The sequence below is a fragment of the Channa argus genome, chromosome 2, assembly GCF_033026475.1.
Source record: "Channa argus isolate prfri chromosome 2, Channa argus male v1.0, whole genome shotgun sequence".
Taxonomy (NCBI): Eukaryota; Metazoa; Chordata; class Actinopteri; order Anabantiformes; family Channidae; genus Channa; species Channa argus.
The window spans coordinates 27,579,426-27,602,224 of record NC_090198.1 but is presented as its reverse complement, the minus strand read 5'-3'; the positions used below and the strand labels follow the sequence as shown (position 1 = coordinate 27,602,224).

The following is a 22,799-nucleotide window of genomic DNA, read 5'->3' as shown; positions in this document are numbered from 1 at the left end:
ATCTTGCACTTGGCTTTTATGAGTAGCTTTGGCCCAGCTCACTTGGCCGCGATCAACAAACTGATAAGATAATCTACTAAATACTGTGAAATCCTCTCACTCACTGCCTTCAGTGCAAACCCATTAACACCTCCCTTTACGTTCTTTTCTCCTACTTTTTCACCTCCCCAGGGTCTAATCAGTTCACTGGGTGGATGCAGGACATTAGATTTTATCCTGCCACGCTGACTAACAGGTGAGTGGGATGAGGCGAGACGGGATATGGGCAGCTATCCGGAGAGAGAGTAGAAAGAATGTCAAAGGAAATAAAAAAAAAAAAAATATCAAAAGGAAGAAAAAAGAGATGCATGATTTACACAGAAAAATGGGGGAATGCTATGGATAGACTGATTAAAGGGATATAAATGGAAGAAATAGAGATACAATATAGATTAAAGCAACGGGCTGTATGGAGTGATAAAAGGAGGGATAGATGGAGGAAAGAAGGAGCAGGCTAATCATTGCATCTTAGATCCATACTCCTTCCAAAGGGTTTTCCTGAGAATTCAATACTAGACAATTAGTGTTTTGCTTACAAGTAATGCAGTGCACTCAGTTAAGGACTTGGAGCTTACAGGTTTGTCTCATTAAGATTGGGAAGAGACGGAATGAAGGATTGAGCTGTCAAATTATGCCTTTTGATTTTCTGCTTTGCACTAAATGGCCAGCTAAAAGGCCTTCAAGCGGGTGCTTTAATATTTTATGTAAATATTAAAGTTGTTACGGAGGCTTCTCTCACGTTCATTCATGCTCACAATCACTGCACAGCTTAGACCACAACGGTCCAGATCCAACAGTCGGGAAATGCTTGTGTTTGAAATGTTTTATCATATTATTTGTCTATATTAAAAACACGGCCATGTGGTTTGATAAGAATTCCATTTAATAAAAACTCCTTAAGCAATGTGTAGCTTTTGACTTGTACAATAGCACTTGTACAGTACGGTGCTGCTTTTCTTATCCTACTTTACTATGCACAGGAGGACATTTTGTATAATCTTAGATTTGGGCTACTTTGCTGTTTCTTATTCTAACAGGGAAATAGTGGAGTTGTACTCGGGAGTCCTGCCCACACTCCATACCCAGTCGGAGTGTCGCTGTCCTCCCAGTCACCCCAGAGTACACCCCTTAGTGGAGAGGTATGGTATCACAACTTCTTATCGACATGTACATTAAGTGTAAGTCCGCTTCGTCCTAGGACTTTAAAGGTCAATTTCACTCATTTACTCAAGTCGACTCTTGTGGTTCTAGTTTGTGAAGTACATGAATATGAGTAGCATTGAACTTTCTGGAACATATCTTTACTTCTAGTTGAAAAACTCCTCTGGGTGACATCATCAGGATGGGTTTTCAGCTAGAAGCAGCAAATATTTTAATCAGAATCAAGTTTAATACCCTTCATATACATTCAAGTAGTCCCCCACACCAGATTTATATTAGACAATTTAAAAACCAGTCGACAAGATTTACTTTTTAATATTTATAACATGCCTTGATTTTGGTAATTTTATAAATGCATCTTTAAAGCTGCATCTTTTACTTTGTATAATTCATTATGAACATCTACAGCAGGTTACTTTTTCTTGAAAATGTTCTTCTAGAAATATGCTCCTATCTTGGTTTGCAGAGGTGCCATCTTCCGTGAGAGAGGGGCTCATTGTCCGGCACTGCCTTTGCAGAGAGATGCGCTTCGAAAAGTTTTTTTTTTTAACAAGGCTCACCCTTCTAATTTGGCTTATTTTTTGCTTGATTCGTATGTTTTGGAGCATTACAATTCCATAATGATGAATAACGTACCTGAAGTCCTATGCGGAGTGTGATGGACTGTGGCAGATCACAGCTGAGAAGGGTTTTCGTTTGAGAACCAGTATTATCGCAGTTAATAATGTTACCGTTTTCAGATACTGCATTCCCAATGCTGTTGAAGACACCACCAATGACAGAGTGTTGAGGCTGAACCTTAACACACATCCACTCAGTTATATCAATGATCAGGACATGGGCACCACGTGGATTTCTAAAACCATGACTACGCACGAGCTGGATGAAGGAATCAATATTACAGTGGATCTGGTTAATGGACAATACCAGGTAAGCTATCTATTAATACGCAAACGCACTCGAGCAGACGCTAACAAATTGCTTTGTGTTGTCAGTCATTGTAGGCTTTACAGTGGCCGGTCGACCAGATTCCACCATTGTGGCGTGTACAGTTAAAATACTACAATCCAAACACTTCACTGTAGAGTATCTATCTGCTTGCAGCTGTGTTCGCAGTGGACAGGCATTCTAGTCTCTAAGCACTGTAGTGAGAGACAGACAGGGGGCAGAGACAGACAGATTGCTGGATGCGGTCGGCGCCGACACTGGTGTCGTCAAAAGACTCATCCCTCTGCTCTCTGAAGTGTATCTGTGAGTGTGGGCAGGATTTTTGGGGAGCTGTCCTGACGTGGCCGTTCAACTCAAGTCCCTAGATAAAAGACACTTTCTGAAGTTCAGGGTATGTGTGTGGGTCTGTGCAGTGGTGGTGGCTTAATGCGCTCCCTGCTGTGTAACCCAATGTCCCAGCCCACACTGTAGTGGGGCAGATAACGTTTAACACACAGGCACGCGCACAGTTTGTGTGTTACAGGAAACTAGTTGTGAGTGTTTGTGTAAGTCTCTGTGTTGTCGCTTTTTAGGAGGAAAAAAATCTTTACTATACTTTGTCTATTTAGCTTAGGGCCCAAAACTACCTGCCATTAAAGTATATTGTCAAAGTATATTGTAGTGTTGAAATACATGGGGGGTCACTAAGGCCTTGTAGTTTAATATGATGCAAAAAACTGCCGTCTATGACCTTCGCAATTACTATAGAAGTGGATACATTTGTCTGACACACTGTCAACTAAATCCGAAGGAACAAAGCTTTACCATGGTACCATTGTAGCATGTCTTCTTTTGGACTGCACCTCCTTGCAACTTAACCTCCTTTTTTTCCCCCCCCAGGTATTTTATGTTATAGTTCAATTTAATGGCCTCTTGCCTGAATCAGTTCGGATACAAAAACGGACCCTTGGCCTCACAGGACTCGAAAATGGGACGGCTACAGGACAACCCTGGTTGGACTGGCAGTATATGGCCAGAGATTGCAGTGTGTTTGAAATGCAGAACAATGGCCCTTTGGTGAGACCGGACTCAGTCAACTGTCTGCAGCTTCCAAGGTAGTTAGGATGTGTGGAAACTGTTCTGACACTCACAAAAGCCTTTGGAAGCCTTCTGGATAATTCATACACACACACAGTGCCTACAGAATGTGTCAACCCCCTTTCCCTTGGAAAATAAATAGATGGAAACTTTCAAGGGGGCTAATTTATGCTTTAAATAAATATGTGAAGAGTTTACACCATTTGAGAGAAACGGGGCAATAGCATGGATCGTTAGTCAATGGGGGCAAGCAAATATTTACTTACAGGATACGTAATACTGCTGTCAAATTTTAAATGTCTGCAGTCAGAGAGTCTATAGATTGATCAACCAACTGAAATCGACTTGAAGGGTCCATATGTCTAAAAGTCCGTTTCTGCTCGGGCTATGGTCCCCAGATGCTCATGGTGTCGCTAAATGCTGTTGGGCGTTCAGTGCTGAGCAGACTAAAAATTAAAGTCTAACACACATACAGTTTTTCAGTTTGTTGATGAAAGTACTAACATGCACAAAAGTCAAAAGAAATCAAAGCAAATCAAACACACATGATGACACACACACACACACACACACTGGCACGCTCACATTACATTTCTAACACCAACCACCTACAGTGTTGCCTTGGCACATGACCGGCAGCAGGCTCTCGATTGGCACTAGATTGAGAACTGGACTTGGAACATGGTCTAACGTGCACACACACACACACACACAATCTGAGACTAAATCTTGGCATAGCTGCTTGTATCAAGGCCTTGGTTGGCACTAGATAGCACGGGTATGAATAGATCACAGATTAGGTAGTCATTGCTTATTTTTCACTTGACTGACGAATGATATCACAGACAACCTTTTTCTGGCACAGTTAAACTGACACTAGTGCAATTGAACCTCACATTGGCAACAAAACACACTCTGTCATATTAGTAATTCATAAAAATACATGCGCAATGTCTGATCTTGCCAGATTTATGTAATCCTCCATGAGACATTGCCTGCTCAGAGCCTGCTGAAGTGGCTGAGAGGATTAATTTAAGCAAACCTCAGTCATTTGAGGTGTTTTCCCAACAGTCATTTACAGTTCTGCTTAGAAAAATGACTGTATACCTGAATCAAACTGATACAGTAGTGTCTATTAAAGTACTTACCCCCCCCCCCCGCCCCCCCCTTTTTTTTTTAACCATTAAATCACTTATATCAGTACGGCTGCAACCAATTGGTTTTTGAAGTCACACAATTACAGTAGTTATATAGAGATCACCTGAGTGCAGTGAATGGGTTTGAAGGTTTTTAGTATTAACACACCTGTATCTGGGGAATTGGTTTACTGGCCAAACTCCCAGACACCAAGAAGACAAAACAACACTCCAGGCAACTCAGCGAAAGGGTTATAAAAAAGCAGAAGTCAGAAGATGGATACAAAACAAGTCACTGAATATCTCTTGTATATCATGTGTATATCTGCCCAGAGCAGGCCGTGCTGAAAAACTACTACTACTTGTTAGGAAGTCCACCAAAACACCTGAAGGAACCAAACATTCGTGTGGCTGAGATGTGAGAGAATGTACATACATCCATTGTTGCCCAGGTTTTTCACTGGGTTCTTTACTGGTTCAGCAGTAACTGGACAGATAAAGATTCCTGTGCATTTTTATGATCCAAACACACGTGCTACACTCAGATGATCTCAGTTTAACTAAATGTGTGCAAGGTTTTTTTTTCAGAACTTATATTTTTGACTCACGCGACATTGCAATAAAGTGTTTTGTTTTGTTCCAGCAATGTGCCCCTCTCAGGTGGAAACATCACATTCAGCCTGCTGAGCCCACAGCCGTACCCGAGGCCGGGCTATAACGACTTCTACACCACCCCTGCCCTGCAGGAGATGGTGCGCGCCACGCAGGTCAGGATACATCTGAGTGGGCAGTACCACAGCAGGGTGGCCGAGGTCAACCAGCGGCACAGATACTACGCCATTAAGGAGATCACCATCGGTGGCAGGTGAGGATCTACAACTATTTCTCCGGAGTTTGATAAGTATTTGAAAGTTGTTCGTGATATTTGTTGACAGTCGTTCTCACAATGATTGCATTCCTCCAGATAGAGTTTTAATATATGGGGTGTCCTGAAGAACGTATTACATGCAGAGCAGTAGAAATTCTAAATTGTCCTACCTCAGATAAAGTTATATATAGCTTTTAGTGCATATCTTAGAATGCGTGTTTGCATTTACGCTGTGGCTTATTAATGCAGAGGAGCCACCATATGTAACAAAACTCCCAGTTCACTAGTGTCATTAGGCCGAGTTACATTTAAGTGGTGTAATTGCTTAAAAGAAACACTTTTGGTGCCGATTTGCTAAAAGGGTGCGAGCACAGTTCGACATCTAGAGAAATATTTAGACACAGACTGTTGAGTTCCAGCAGGGCTTTCTGAGAGTAATTGTGAACACATCTCTTCATTAGACTGACAGAGTGACTGTTTTTTATGACTGTGGTAATTATAGGATTATGCGGGAGGCAATCATCTCTAACTCTTTCTCTCCCTCCCCTTCCCTCTAAGCTGTTTTAATTAGTAGCTTGTTATAGTGAAGTAGGAGAAACAGAGATTTAGAGCTGCTGAAATCTCATCTGTGCATTCTTTATCCCCCCCACCCACCCCCCATCCTCCTCCTTCTCTTTCATTCTTCTTCCTTCTCTCTGTTCTTTAGAAAGCATGTAAATAGCTGTGTTGGCAAGAGAAAGTACACTGATAACTTGAGAGCACGTGTGTCATGGTGTAGTACATAATGTCTGCACTTGCGGACTTTGTCCCGTACAGTATGTTAAAACAAGCCCCCCCCTTATTATATTACATGATGCACACTAGCATAGGAGCCATCAAGAGAGAAAAGGATGTTTGTTCATTGTCAGGGGCTTTGAATGTGCTCTGGCAGGCTTAAGTTTATTTGTTTGTGCACAGGTACGCAACATTTGATTGGTTAGGTAGCTCACTCTTTTCTAATTCAAACACGATGCCACACACACACACAGACACACACAAGTGGAATGGAACAGCAAGCAAAGTAGCACGTTTGCATCGCGCCTCAGTTCAGTCTCATTACAGCACTTTTTCTTTACTAAAAGCACAGACATTGTTATCTCCGATTTTTTTGGTTTTCTTTACTGCCCTACTTTTTTGTTCCCTCATTGTTTTTCTTTGTAGCTGCAGCCCCTTTCTGTTTCCAATGTTCCTAAACTTAAGGAGATTATTAGGTCTGGTAAAATGTTTGGATTTGACCTTCTACCAACTAGCCACCTTCTACAATGTAGAAATGTCTTCCAACTTGTCAACTTGAGTAAAAGTCGAAGGCAATCAAGCTAAGTCCACTATAAATCAGAACTACTTCACATAAAGACTATGGTTTGGTTAGAACTATAATAAAAACATTTAGTGCTCCTGTAGTTTGGATTTTATCGATCAAGTCAGCTTGTAACAGAAAGTGACATAAAGACAACGATTGGTGAGAGGATACGGAGGGAAGAATGAAAGGGAGAAAGAAAAGGAATACGTCAATGAATAATTAAAGACTGTCATGCAGAGTGTGTGAGAGACAAAGGGAGTGAGAGGGCTGTCGGCTACCTGTTACGTTGTGCTCATAATTCTCAGGATGGCATTTATAAATGTTGAATGGGAACTTCCTAATGGCTCTGCTGCTGTCCCGTGAACGAGGTTGGAAGGAGGTGGTGACAGAAACTAGAGAGGAAGACACACTTTTGTCATGTTGTTTACTCTCGTCTCTGTGTGAAATTAAACGCTTTTAACTAGAACATTTTTATCGCACGGTTTTATTTAACTCTGTGTGTTTGTCTCGCTCTCCCTTTCTCTTCCATCTGCCCAGATGTGAGTGTCACGGCCATGCAGACCACTGTGACACCAGTGTGACGCCCTACCGCTGCCTGTGTCTGCCTGAGAGCCACACAGAGGGAACCAGTGTGAGTCACATGTGACGACAAAAACATATTTGTTAGGTTTACTTCATTCTTACATGCAGTGATGGACATCAATCACCCGGGGTTAGACTTTGTTCAACTCTGTATTCCAGGGCTGTGGCTCTCAAGGACCCGAGTTGGTCACTCGTGCCGTTTTCAATAGCAGGGCTTCACAGTATTGTAAAACGATGACTTGGCAAATGTTTTTTTCTGTAAAAAAAAAAATAGATAGATATTCTATAGATATATTCTACACTGGTTTGTTTTCTCTGGGGATTTATTTTCCTACTTATCAATATTGATATTAAATCTAGATATTGCAGTGTCTTATATCCTGTTCGGGGATACAAACATGCACAGGAGAATCCCCCTGGGGAGAAGCTCCTCATGGTTTTAATTAAGTACTTTCCTTTTTACCGACACAAAGAGGACGGCTCTAATAATTTAATAAAATACACACACGAGCACATTTGTTTGAACACATCCTCAAAGTTGGCCATTCCTTCCTTCTTTTTCTCTGGCACAAACATGTTTTATTCTTCAGCAGAGAAATTGACTAAGTGCAGTCAATGTTCTTTGCTTTTGGACACGTGCTGCTTTTAACCTGACCTGGCCGCAAAACTACACTACACTTTGATGATCATGGGAAATCTATTACTATAATAACTGACAGTGGACATCAACTATGTTGGTGCAGGAGTGACTCATATCTTAACTATTTATATATATATAGATCTTCTCTGTAAGTACGCGAATCACTAGTATGTGCCGCTGTGCATAGCTGCAATTATTCACAATATGCTGCTATGCTCCAGAAACGTTATCTTATAGTTTTTTTTTTTCACACTAGTTTGATTTAAACCATCACTGCTAGGACCAAGCTGCAGCTAACACATCTGCCAGGTAATAGCAGGCATCATCCCAACAAAAGCTTCTATTCTGTCTGCATGTGAAAAGTTCAGTATTGCTGCTCCCCCTCACTGTAGCTCAGGAAGGCCTGTATTATTAACTACTTATGTATCATTCATGTGTGTGTGTGTGTGTGTGTGTGGTAACTTTTAGACCCAGGACATCAGTTGAAAGGTACAGCTGTCAACCAGCAGCTGTTCGGTTGCTTATCTTCCATAGCCAAACTCGGATAACAAACACCCTCCTACACACTCTCTCGCGTCTCGTGGTTTTTGTCTTACCTGAACTATATAGTAAAATAAAAGTTAAGTGTTTCTCTGTACACACACACACACACACAATATTTTGATAGTGTATGTAATGCCATCATCCAGGATGATGATGGCATCTTTCCCTTCCTCTGTATTTCACTTTTAGCACACTGCTTTACTCTTTCCTCTCACCTCCATCCTCTTCCCTTTGTCGATCACTCTCTCGCTCTTTCTTGTACACCGTCTTTCTCTCCTGGGTCTCAGTTTAAATAATGTCTCAAATCGACTAGAACAATGACATTCCCACTGCATGCATCTCTAATCAGCTCTTTTTCTCTCTCTGTTTGTCTTTCGCTTCATTTCACTGACTCCTTTTCTCTGCTCCCCCATTTCTCTTTATTGCCTCGCTTTCTATGTATTTAATTCATCCCCGTTTCACCTCGTTCCACGTGCAATTCATTCATTCATTCACTTATTTTCCGCTGGTTGTCTGATGTCAGGTCGTAGTGGCAGCAGGCTTAGTAGGGTGTTATCCCTGGACATCCTTCGCCCAAGACATCTTGAGGTTGTCCCAGCCCAGATGAGAGATGTAATCCCTTCAGGGTGTTCTGGTTCTTACCTGGGGTTCTCCTCCCAATTGGATCTGCCTTAAAAACCTCCAATGGGAGGTCCCTAGATGGTATCCTAATTGGATGCTCGAACCACCTCACCTGGCTCCTTTTGATACCGAGGAGCAGTTGGTCTACTTCTAGCTCCCTAGGCTGAGGCTGGGCAAGCTACAAAGGAAGTTCATTTCAGCCGATTTAATTTGCCATCTCATTCTTTTGATCACAACCCAGAGCTTGTGACCATAGGTGAGGGTTCAAATAGACTTACTTATTTGAGAGCTTTGCCTCCCACTTTACTTTACCATTTTTGTTCAATATCGGCAGTACCGCTGATGCTACATCCATCCACCTGTCGACCTCACACTCCATTTTACCCTCACTTGAGAACAAGACCCAGAGATACTTTAACTCATTCACTTGTGACTCACTCCCAACCTGAAAGAGAGCAATTAAATATCTTGTGGCAGAGGCACAGAACTAAACCCTCGGATTTAAATGTGCTGACTGAATCCCGGGATCTTCATACTCATACCAACACTACACACGAACTGCCCCGGTGCATCCTGAAGGTCCTGGTCCTGATGGAGTCAACAGGACCATATCATCTGCAAACACAGGAGGACAATCCTGTAAATAACATGGAGCTGCCGACCTGTGTACCAACCATAGAGATTGAGGATGAACAACTGAATGCAAGTGAAGTTTTGTTGTTGGACTGTGCTAGTCATGGATTGTCCATAATGACTACCATGTTCGATGATCAACCTTTTGGTTGTCAGACTTGTGCCCATGTGTCTTGGACCCTTGAGTGATGAGAGAAGCAGTGGAGTGTTTGGCTGAGGTCTTCAGCTCTACCTCTGGAAGCATTTACCCTGCATTCCAATGGACTTTGGGTCACCCAATCTTACATTAAGAAAGTGGCTGCTTCGAGCCATGATCAGAAGGGTGTTGGTGCCTCTTGATGCCTCTTTTGCTGCCGCGGCAGTCCGAGAACCCACCAGTGGACACCAGGACTGGAGGAGGCTGGCAAGCTGACGAAGGGAGACTCTAAATCTGTTTATTGTCATACAGTAACTTCTTTGTTTGAGAGAGATGCAATGGAAATATGTGTGAATGTTTTATGTAAATTAACTTCTAGTAGAGCTACATTTCTGCGAAATACGCGCGTGTGTGTGTCTGTGCTTGTGTGTGTGTGTGTTAATCTGAGTATGCACACGTGTATTCCTGTGTGCACTCTTTTCCCCAAACCTGTCCATGTCATCTCTCTCAGTGAATATTCAGGACCTTTCTTCTGTCTTTGTAATATTGGAACATAAAAGGCTGTGGGGAATATTAGCGTTTAATATTGCATGCGTTCTGTTGACTTGGATCGGCCTAGCACCATGACGAATGTTGTACTAATCTGCAGAATTTCCACAGTGACATTAAAGTGACAGAAATGCTCAGACATGTGTCAAGATGATCAACGGGAGCCTTGGAAGACACACACTTAACCCCCCCCCTTGCTCTCTCTCAATCTCTCTCACACACTCACACACACACACACACACACACACACACACACACACACACACACACACACACACACACACACACACACACACACACACACACACACACTTGGACTGGCATTTGCACACTTTCTCACTCTGTCTTTTGATTCTTTCTTATGTGCACTCTGTGTCAGGATTGATCTCTCATTCTGTCACTCTGTCTCTTTACATTTCTCCACAAATGATGGATTTAGTAAAGTCTGAAAGCTATATAACATATTGCCCCCTCTACCTTCTCTTGTACAATGTCCCTGTGCTTTGACGCAGTTTGTTCGGGGAGAGGGATTTAATGCTGTCCGGTATTTGTGTTACAGAAATAAAAATGTGTAAACGTGGTGAGAACATTAAGCTGGCTGCGCTTCTCAGTCCACACTTTGAGGCCTAAGACACGAGTTACATCAGGCTGTTTGTGGATGCAGGAACATCTGGCTGTGGACTTTAGGATTTCAGATTCTATCTTCTTTTAAGTGGCTTTTAAAGATTTATGATAAAACCTGCTTTTATCTTAAATATTTATGAATTTTCCTAGATTTGAAAAATAATAATAATCTCGGTTAATCGACCGACCTGAATTTGGACCCAAGCTCACTCAGGTTATCTTGTTCAAAGGACAGATCAGAGAAAACGTGGATGTATTACGGAGAAACCAAAAGAAAATGGCCACCCCCTAAAACCACTAATGGCATCATGAAGAATAAAGCTAAAAGTTCTGATGAATACATCCATGAAATGCACATCTAACTTGGCCACTTACACTGTAACTGCAATTCTAAGGCTGCTGCTGTTATTTGCAAAGCTGAAAATAATCAGCAGTTCGGTCGGAGCTGAGAAGATGGGAGGTAGTTCAGAGCTCCGCTTGTTTTGAAAATTAATTTATCCACTAATATGTCTATTATGGAGCTATACACTGGTATTTTAGATCACTTGGAAACATTAAGCCAGCTACTGAGCCTGGATTCAACCATTCATATTTTTTACAAAAACCTTGCTGTACCAGTCCTAATATATAACTTAACTATCTATTTTCATTACAGTGTGTCCATTTTAACCTTGAAGTGCTCTTAAAATAAATGGTATTATTATTATCATCAGTGAGTAAATGATGTAAGTATTAGTGTATGTGGGTGAATCATTAAAAGAGTCTAAGCTGAGCAGTAAGGGTTTTTCGATCAATCAGAAGTACTCAGTTTGAGTTTGACTCAGTTTGTGTGTATATCGTATATCTGCTCTGAAATACACACGGAATGTGTGTTTCTTTTTTTTCTTTTTTTTGTGTGTGATAGATATTAATGGCTTGTGACATTAAGTAGTGTTCCCCAGAATCTCGGTTGCTAAAGTCTGCCTCAGCAGCAGATTTCCACCAACGCTGGGGGTTAACCGGGTTAACTTCAAATAACACACACACACACAGCAACGGCTATGTACACATAAACACACTCATGCGCACATACACCAGTGGTATGACCTTTCCAGTGAGGGTGTGAAATTGGTCATGGCATTTAGGATAAGATGAGTTGCCCCAGCAGATTAACACACAGGTACACATGCACACACACACACACACACACACACAGATGCTTGTGACAGGCCATGTGAATTGCCACATATCCATTAGAGAAGTCTCCCCACTCAGCAGGTTTTTGTGGGAACATTCAAGAGTGAAAATAAGATGTTATCATTTCCTCTGGTTCCCAGTTGTGACACACACACACACACACACACACACACACACACACACACTCATTCGTGCACATGTTGGCTTCTCTGGCACATTACCACACTTTGAAAAACAAGAAGGTGTAATGTTACAGTGGACTGACCACATACAGACATGTAAAAGCATCCATCTATTTTCTGCCGCTTATCTGAATTCGGGTCACGGTGGCAGCAGGCTCAGCCAGGTAACCTGATATCCCTCTCCCCAGCCACGTTCTCCAGCTCCACTTGGGGGATCCTGAGGCAGACCCAGGCCAGATGAGATATATCATCTTTCCAACATTTTGTGGGTGTGCCCGGAAAACCTCAGATGGGCGTTTCCCAGGGGGGATCCTAAGAAGATGGCCGAACCACCTCAACTGGCTCAATTAGCTCTTCTCTCCGGATTTCCCAACTCCGCACCCTATCTGAAACTGACCCTACGAAGAAAACTTATTTTAACCAATTACATCAATAATCTCATTTTCTTTCAGTCTCATCTTAAGGACCTTGTCATATCTTGCAAGATGAGACACATTACCTGCAAAAAGCGAAGTAACAATTCTGAGATCTTCAAACTGGACGCTCACATCCCATCGGCTGCACCTTGACATGCTGTCCATGAAAATTATGAACAGGAGAATGTGGAGGAGGCTGAGCACACTCTCAAGTCCAAACCTACCACCAAACCCACAGGCACTGTCCTCAGCCTCCATGGGAAACTGAAGAGGTCTTTCAACCAAGACAGTTCACCAATGTTAAGAGCCCTCTTTATGTCCGGGCAAATGTCATCCGGCACTTGGCACCTTCCCTCTTAGGTGGGTTCTTAACTACATCATAGTCCTTTGTCAGAGATATAAGTGAGGCTTTTCCTAAGTCTTAAGACTCTGTGTCCTCCACTGAAGAACTCCTGTCCGCTTTGAACCACCCAACAATTTCCACAGTTCGGCAGTTGAGTTGTCAGATGGTTTGCCAGAACCTCCTTTGGGGCCAACCAAAAGTCTTTCTCCACAGCCTCCCTAAACTCCTCATACATCTGGCTTTTTGCTTCCAGATTGCCGCAATGAAATCCACACAGAACGTTCCGGCCACAGTTCGAGGCAGCTGCCTTCACAATCGAGGGATTTAAACAAATGCTCCCAGTTCATCCTCACTACTCACTGTGAGTTTACCAGGTGTATACAGGTCTATCTACCCTCACTATCTGATCCAGCTCATCACCAGCTGGTGATCAGTTCAAATCTTTGCTCCTCTCTGTACCCAGCTGTCTAAGACTTAACTGCACAAATCTGGTGATTCATATACACTTTACAATGTCGCTTCTGCTCTGGTAGCAGATTCTCAAACAACCTTATACTCAAACATGGTCTTTGCTATTGGACAATCCATGACTAGCACACAGGTCCAATAAAACACAGCTTTTAGATCAGGCAAAGCTTTTGCTCATAATCACTCAACTCCAGGTTTCTCCATTGCCCACGTGCATAAATATGCTCAGGATGTTCTCATGGATTCCTCAGGTGCTGCCTATTCCAGGAGTCCTTACAGACCCCACCAAGAATGCTGGATACTCTGAATAGTTATTTGGCACATAATCACAGACAGAAACAGTTAGAGCCTTCACCAAAAGAGCAGCAACCCATTCTTGTTCTTCAGGCCCCTCTCCAGCAGTTTGGTTCCAGCCTGTGTCTTGCATGGAAGGTAGCCCAAATATATGTAGGCAGCAATGCTCCAGCCTAGGCCCCAGGCCGGCCGGCTCTTTCCCCACTAGAGAAGTGACAGATCTCAGGAGCAAGCTTACAAAGCCAGGGATCTGTATGCCTAGCTCCCCAACTTTGCCCACTGCCCAGCTTACGCCACACCCAACCTCTGATTGATTGATGAAGATCCATGTTATTTTTTTTAGGCTGTACCTGACTGGGCACAGGGTCCCAGGCCCAGTTACTGGTACCTCCCTGCCTGGCTCCAGAAGAGAATCCTGGACTGCGCTCCTAAAACACAGGTCATTACAGGGTTTCCATAATCTCTTATCCCTGATTCCTCCCGTGGGACCACTTTGCCACTCACAACACAGATCCCAGTATCACTGGGACAGTCAAAACCTCTAACACATCAAGGCAATTCTCAGAGGGATGCATAAAACACAATTATGACAAACGTAGACAAAAACGCAATACAGTTAAAACAAATGTAATAGAAATACAATCAGTTTCAGTGTATACTGCCCTTTTTTTTTTCTTTTTTACTGCTTGTGCAGTGGCAGGTGATGGAGCACCATCAAAACCTTTTGTATGAAAAAGAGAATGAATATATGCACTCCTCTTTTAAATCCCAAACACCAGTCCCTCGACTAATTAGCAGGCTGGGAGAGAGGGAAGGTAACGCAATGTTGAATGAAAAGAAAAGAGAATAAAGACGCAAATCCCCTCCCTTTCATTTGATATGGTAATATTTCCTGCTCACATACTCACCATGGCTATGAGAACAAGTAGTCAGGGGACGGTAGAGACAGGGGTAAGCAAGTGAGGAATTGGAGAGGTGGGAAACTAGGGGAGATGTACAGAGTGATTTTTTTCTTTTCTTTTTTTTTTTATAAAGTGATGGAAAAAGGAAAGGTGGGAAGATCGAGGAGGCACAGAGGTAGAGGAGATGGGAGATTAGAAATCTCCACATCTTACTCTTCAACTTCTCCCCAGCGGATGAGACGAAGGGAGTGAGACATAGCGAGAGCTTTTTGTTGCAGTGTGAAAAGTATCTTTGATAAGTGAAACATTTAAGGCCACAGAACTGCAGAGGGACAGACGGGCAGGCGAACCGAAAGACAGATGGCCAGAAAGGAAAACGGAATGCGAACAAACACAGAGGCAAGTCGTCGCTGTCGGTACAACAACAGACAGACAGACAGACTGCAGGCCAAACAGCGTGACAGACAGATGAACTGGCAGACAGATACAACAAACAGGAACATGCAAACAGCCCGGCACCACTTGGAATAACATGTCCAAAATTACAGAGGTGTGTGTGTGTCTCCAAAGAATCTCATACTACTTCATTCGATCCTGTTAATAATTACCCCCAACAGGTAACAATGCTCTGGGCTCTCAAAGGTTATCAAAGAAGAAGAATGCGATGTGAGATACATGAGAGGTGCTTTACCTGGGAAATATAGAAACTGTATTAATGAATGATGTAGGATAAGATAAATGCCAATAGGCCACTCTGATCCCAGAATGCAGGCCTACTTGTGCTTCCCAGCGTTTCCAAAAGTCCAATGGGAGGCAGAGCCTTTAGCCGTCAAGCCCCTCTTTTGTGGAACCGGCTCCGAGTCTAGATTCAAGAGGGAGATACCCTTTGTCCTTCTAAGAACAGGCTTAAAACTTTGCTTTTTGATCAAGCTCATAGTTGAAGTGTTAGAGTTGGCTCACCGACTCTGAACCCACTTCCCAGGAAGGTTGGCTGCCCACCCTGAGCCTGCTTCTGCTGCAGGTTTCTTGCGTTGAAGAGGGTTCTTCCTCTCCACTGTCGCCTAGTGCTGCTCGAGGGGGGATTTGTTGTGTTTCCTCTCCAAATCTGTACAGTGTTGACTTCATTATGTAAAATGCTTTGAGATGTTGTGAATTGGGACTAAATAAATAAAGTTGAATTGAAATTAATATAAATTACTATGTGTATACAAGTCCTTCCTCTTTTGTTTTCTTCCCATATTAACGCTAATTTTATTTATGATCTTTTTGTTCTTCGCCTTTTTGTTTTTCCACCCCACATCTTTCCTCACACACTTGTGGATTTTTTTTTTGTTTTTTTTTTCTGTCTCTTGTCTTTCTGTCCCTCCTGTTTTAATCTTTATAAAACAAAGGGTTTTTTATTTTTTCGAACTTTTGTTCACATAATTTCCCCACATTTTCCCCAATTCTTATCTCCCTTGTCTCCAGTATACAAAATAGGATCTCCCCCTATTTTCATCAATGTTCTCCCCCTCATTCTCTCCTCCCCCTGCCACCCCCGCCCCCTCCCTCTGTGTGTCATACATAATAAACCCACTACAGGTCTGCATGTGTCACACATGGGAGGAACTCCTGTGTTTTTTAATACATTTTTAATCCCGCCATTTGATGCCCCCCTTGTCCACCATAATTTGTACTGACTGCTGAACAAAATCAAAGGGCTTGTAGTCTCTGCTTCTCGCCTCTGCTGCTCTCTGCTACAGAAAAATGCATTTTTTATAGCACTTTTTCCCCTTCGCCCCGCTGTACTCGCACCTTGGTGTGTTTATTTTGACATGAAAGCGGGACTGTGTGGGAGCGCTGGCTGTTGCAAGTCACTCCTCATTAGCGCTCTGATTTCCCTATGCTGGGAGTGTGTGTGTGTGTGTGTGGATATCTACCTATGGTTGTGCTGGTAATTTTTTCTTAGAAACCCTTCTTGTGAGGTCATTGTAGTTTCTCCTGACAACTTCAAAGCGCTATTTGAGGGTTAAAACATGGTTTTATAGTTCAGGCTAGAAAATGTTTAAGGGTTGTGGTTATAAATTTGGTGGTAGTTGCCGTGCACTCAGATGTGTGTGCGTGTACAGTACATGTGCTGGCTCCTTATATAACAGAGAAGCCCTCTGTGTTTTCTATTCAGTTATGTCTATTATTCTTCTTTCTCTCTCTCTAGATTCAGATTTACACACACCATTGATTTCGCTGTATAGTATTTCCACTCTCGCTCATTCTGTTCCTCTACTTTTTCCTGTGTTTTTGTCCGTCTTTGTCTCAAAAAAGGAAGGATTTCACTTTCATGGGACCACTTTTCTATGCACACGGCTATTATCAGTAAATGCACTTCTTTCAATATGCTTTAATTCACATGGCGGTGTGTATATATATATATATATATATATATATATATATTCCACGTATTTTGTCAAGGGATTTAATTGTCTGTACCACCTGTAGTTGATTTAAAACTTGTAGTTGGTTTCTGCTCACAGTATTTGGGTCCTTGTATATGTGTCAATTTCTTTGTCTTTGATGACCAACTAGCTGAGTAAACCCTGCCTTGACCCTGCCGGCATTGACATGTTTTCATGCTGCAGTTTACATTTAAAAATAAAAAAATAGATATGCACTCATGTCTAATATGTAATTCTTTCAGTGTCAGCGTTGTGCACCCCTCTACAACGACAAGCCATTCAGGTCAGGCGACCAGCTCCAGCCTCTGAACTGCCGACAGTGTCAGTGTAATGGCCATGCGCTGTCCTGTCATTACGATCTTCGAGCCGATGACCAACCAGATGAGCATTATCGAGGAGGAGGAGGCGTCTGTGATGGCTGCATGCACAACACCACAGGTAGTGAGGGTGGACATTGCAGGTTAAATCACGATACGATAATGTTATGATATTTTGATAATACACTAGTGATCCTCTGACAAACAGTATATTGCAAGAAAATTTTAGGAGACATCACAATTAATTGCTATTAAGTGTATTATAAGCATATCGATGGTATTTTAATCCATCATCCAGCTCCCACTCTATTCTGTCATTCCATTCAAAAACTATTAACCTATAATTTGCAATCTTCATGAGCACCTACTCTGAGTAGCTGGAGGTGTGGCCTTCACGTTCCCAGCCAATAGGAGCATGACCTAATGAGGACCTAATGGCTGCTGTTGCACAGGATGATTTGAGAATGATAGGAGAATAAGAAATTAGTAATAAGACTGTGTTTATGGTTCTGCTTGTTTTAAAAATTAGTCTTTATAGCACACTTCTAATGTCTAATGTCCAGCCTTCCTCCCTTGACTCCAATGCATGTTCTTTGCCTAGTGTGACATCACAATGAAAACATCTTCAAACCTGCTAAAACGTGCATCAAATTTCAATAACCTAAAAACACATCAGAGACGAGCTTCAGGAAGTGGACAGTACAGCAGAGCACTGGCATCACCTAAATCCACCTAAAGCAAATTGCTTTTGGTTTGTTTTCTGACGCTTCAGCTCTTCACAAGCGGCTCATGCATCTTCGATTGCTTGCTGTCTAGGAGGGACTTGCCTGGAGAAAAAGAATATAGACCTCCACCTATACAGTGCCTTGGAAAAGTGTTCATGCCCCTTAAAATGTGGTATATGAATATACATGAATAGATATTTATTTGTAAAATATTTTCAAAACCATTTAAAATTTTCCTTCCACTTCACAAGTATACTTTAGAATTTTACAACAAATTAACAACAACAAATGAGTAAATGGTTAAAAATGGACACTGAATGCCTTTTACATCTAACCTTTATCATATCAGTAAAATAGTGTTATGCTCAACTGTCTGCCACATCAGTCGTCTTAGACCAGTGGTTGCAGTGACTGTGAGTATAACTTTTTTTAAAACAAATAAATAAATACGCAAACAATTACATAAACTCCATAATCATTGCTATTTTTACAGATCAGCAATGTAAAGGGGGTAAGATGGGTAAAGGTTTTTGTACATTGCTGGTAATAAGTAGCCGGAGTGTGATATTACTTATTTTGTCTTATTTCAGATATTTGTGATATGGAGTGTGTCATTGCACTTCTGGGTTCCCATTTAGCAGCACGTCATGTTTTCACGGGGCAGCAAAGCCCCTCACTCATTGAGACAAATGAGGTTGAAACCTGGACTGGCGAACGTCTCCTTTGATCTTCCGTGTGGTGTCTACCTTTCCTCTTGTCTTCTAGTTCCCTGTCTCATCCTGTTTCTTTCTCTCTTGCTCTCAGGTAAGAACTGTGAGCTGTGTGCAAGTGGGTTTTTCAGGCTGGAGGAATCTGATCCCGCTTCAGCTGATGTGTGTCGGCCCTGTGACTGCAACACTGCTGGGACGGCCAACGGCAGCGGGGCATGTGCCCAGGTACACACCAGCACGAACAGCAAAACGTTGATGCAAAAACTTTGTATATCGTGACTTGATGGTTGTTAAAATCATTTGAAACACCTAATCAGTGTTTTTGTTTCTTTCCTTCCACAAACATGATATATTCCTATCTTCCTGGGTCTTCTTCTCTCCTACTGTGTTTTTACTCCAGGTAGGAGGTCAGTGTCAGTGCAAGGCTGCAGTAACAGGCCGTCGCTGTGCAGACTGTTTGCCTGGTTGGTATGGTCTCAAAGCCTCAAATCCGAATGGCTGCATCGCCTGCAACTGCAGTCATGTTGGCGTCATCGGCAGCTCAACGGGAGCAGTTTCTAGATGCAACCAGGACACAGGCCAGTGCCAGTGTAAACCCAATGTCACAGGTAAACCGCAAATCAAAGACGTATGTGCCAGGTGTTTAACACTGTTAGAGATTCTGTTTCTGTGTTTTTACTGCTCGGCTCCTTTAAAATGTCTCCCAAAAAGCTCTGAATTCAGTGTCACTCGGAGCCTTATATTTTAGCCTAATTTAGCAATTATGAATGGTTTATGTGTTAGCAAGCAATTTTTTATTCAGTGTTTATCTAAAAGCCTTATTTTTATGAATCGTTTTCATTGCAATAAAATATACAGTTACTATTTTTTAACACGGCCTCCATCCTTCTTTTACATAATGCTACATTCCTTGCCTGTGCTCGCATGTGATGTGACGGGAGTCGGCTCGGCTCGTTCGCGAACGACACATCACTACTGTCAGTGGCGTGGTTTTTGCAGCGGGTCCCACGCCGTCGGCAGTAGTCGGATCTTCACGGGCAGTTTAACACGTTGAACCCATCTGGTTTGTGAGAGAGACCACTCCGATTGACTGTTAAGCTTAGCAATAAAGTAAATAGGTATACACCGTGGTATTTCTTATCAGATATGTAGGCGATTAGAAATAGTTATAAACTGTATGTGTTGGGCCAGAGTAGCATGACAGCAGTAAGCTTGCACTGCTCCATGTACGATTTATTCATTCTTGGTCCTGGGTCTTCAAATTTCATGCAGCTGCAGAATGGACACGCTAGTTGGACGATGGCTGTAATTGTTGCAGTGTGTCCCAGTGCTTGGGCAAATACGTGTTAGCTCAGACGAGAGGCAACGTGAGCAGTCGCGGCAGTTGGTCTTCGTTGGTGCTAGTTCTTTGATGTCAGTCTTGTGTGTCACGGCCTTCAGATCTTATTGATACAGGCTGGGCAGCCTCATTGTTCGTGAGGGTTCAATTAAGATAGGGAAAGATAAAAGTAAATTAAAGGTAATATCAGTAATCTCTTCAGACCCCGGTATTATACAGCACACCTCTCAAATACAAAATATCTAGTCCATAAAATAGTTTCTGTCGCAAAATGTCGCCTAGTACCTAATAACTTGTGCTTTTGATCTGCTGTTACTCAGTCTAATTGTCCAATAATGGCATCTTAATTAATACATAGGCACAGCTGCTCACGGGATGCACACACAAGCAAAAGTGGATATTCTGGGTGCACATGCCAACACGGGCATGTGTATACACACACACTCACACACACACATCCATATCCCAAAGTGTTTTGCCAGCCAAAATAAACAGGCTTTTCTGCTGGCGGTGCTCGCAGCCGTTGTGCTTCTCTTTGTGATAAATGGTTTCACTCTCTCCCCTGTGTGTCTTTGAAGAGCAAGCTTGTATGAAATGCAAAACCGGCCAACGCTCCTCGACTCAACGCATCATGGTTATTGCTAAGCCTCGCTATCAAGGGCCCGTGGTTGTGCGTGTGTGAGCTTGTAAATGTGTGTAAGAGCGTCTGTTTATGTACATTTCTAGAGGAAAATGTCTGGATGTGACCATGTGTTCATGCACTTTTGTCTCTGCCTAACTGTGTGTAGTGTGCAGTTTCTTTGTGTGTAGACATAAACACGTGTGTGTGTGTGTGTTTGTGTGCATGTCATCAAGGACTAAGCTGGTATTTAATTCTCTAATTCAATGCCAAGTTGATTAAAACAAACTGCTGCAGTCCCTTGTATTTTTCACACTCCTTCTTACAAGACCCACTTTCGCTTTTTTTATGTCCTTGTTTGTTTGGTTGCTCCCACAGGTATTTTTCAGAAATGAGATTTGATTATGGCAATTTATTACCGCCAAGCTGATACTTTGAGTAGAGCAATGGCAGCCATGCCTCAGAAGGACAGAATTGAAATGTGTGCACAGAGACACAGATACACACATGCAGACATGCACGCAACCTCATAACAAGGTGCCAGAGTGCAGTGTGTACATAATAGTGTTTGAAATGGTGATGCATGAGCCTGTTAACCAGCTGGCTACTGATAAAAGGCCTGGGCCATGTCGCACAAAAGCACACACACACACGTGTGCACGTGCACACCCCAACACCAAATTACCTCCTTTCTGCTCTGTAACACATTGCGCTCGTAATGTTCTCACTTCCTTTTCCACTTTATTGTCTTCCTACTTTTGCCATTTTTTCCTTGTCTCTGATCGTCTTCCATTGGTGCCGTTAATGTCTTGAACCTTGTATTTGAACATCATGAGAATATTTACAGAACTGGGATTCGTAAATGTCAACTTGCTCAGCTTAACGTCTCAAATGTGCTGGAAATAGGGAAAGTTAGTTTTCTAATGGGCGTGAGATTCTTCATAAATTATGTAGCTTCATTGCTAAAAGTTCACAGAGACTATAATACATCACAACATTGTTAGGGTTGCAAGCGTTAATCCGTCATCATGCATATTTACCACCAACACACTCAGATGTGCATGCATATCTCCACACATACACACACACACACCTCTTCACTGCACTATTATGATATATGATCTATAGAGAGAAATACATTCCTATCCATAAAATCATTAAAGTGGGCAGACCAGGGGAAATGCCAAGTGTCTCACACTGAGTAGGACACACACACACTCATAAAGACACGCACACACAACAGACATACAGGTTTGCACTCTGGAATGTGTGTACACACACGCGCGCGCACACACACACACACACAAACGCTCGCTCTCTCATAAACGGCTGTGGTGACTGCGTTGCCCCCAGGCATCCATTTAGGGACAGATTGCCTGTCATGGAATACGTATGGCATATTCAAATAAGCCCTGCTCGCACACGCTGCATATCATAGTTTAACTGGCCGTACAGTACGTCCCAGTGCTGCTGCTGCTGCTGCAGCCGTAAAAGCTCCTACAGCAGGAAGTTGTAGTTTGTTACAACAACTAGAAACAGAACAAAATCGGTTGACGTTATTTGACAAAGTGAGGATACAACGGAGAGTTTACACGTTGAAATTTCAGATAAAGACATGGATGCTTGTCTAAAGATCTCGTATTTAACAGCGAATGGTTGTGTAGGGTGTTTTTATGTTCTCCCGTCGTATCCATCTTTCCATCTGTCGATCTCCATTTTTTCCTTTCGCTCCGTTCCTTTCTTCCAGTTGCTTAATTTATTTATTTTCTCACTCAGTGAAATTAAGTGTTTGGCCTTAGGTGAGTGATCCATCATTTGCAGAGGGCCTGGCCCTAATGATGGCAGTTTTATACACTCACCCACCATCTCTCTCATGCTCTCTCACTTACATTACCACCCCCCCGCCCACACACACACACACACACACACACACACACACACACACACACACACACACACACACACACACACACACACACA

At 42.5% G+C, this 22,799-nt stretch overlaps 1 protein-coding gene across 1 annotated transcript in view; it reads left to right on the top strand.

The window, feature by feature from the left end:
• Positions 1-22,799, top strand: part of ush2a (Usher syndrome 2A (autosomal recessive, mild)) — a 190,351-nt gene that overhangs the window by 22,188 nt on the left and 145,364 nt on the right. Inside the window, exons 6-14 of the mRNA XM_067488984.1 lie at positions 172-235; positions 1,077-1,178; positions 1,941-2,130; positions 3,028-3,242; positions 5,005-5,226; positions 7,106-7,199; positions 17,352-17,547; positions 18,956-19,086; positions 19,262-19,469. Of these exons, the coding sequence (XP_067345085.1) occupies positions 172-235; positions 1,077-1,178; positions 1,941-2,130; positions 3,028-3,242; positions 5,005-5,226; positions 7,106-7,199; positions 17,352-17,547; positions 18,956-19,086; positions 19,262-19,469 (1,422 nt within the window). The remainder of the gene's footprint in view (positions 1-171; positions 236-1,076; positions 1,179-1,940; positions 2,131-3,027; positions 3,243-5,004; positions 5,227-7,105; positions 7,200-17,351; positions 17,548-18,955; positions 19,087-19,261; positions 19,470-22,799) is intronic.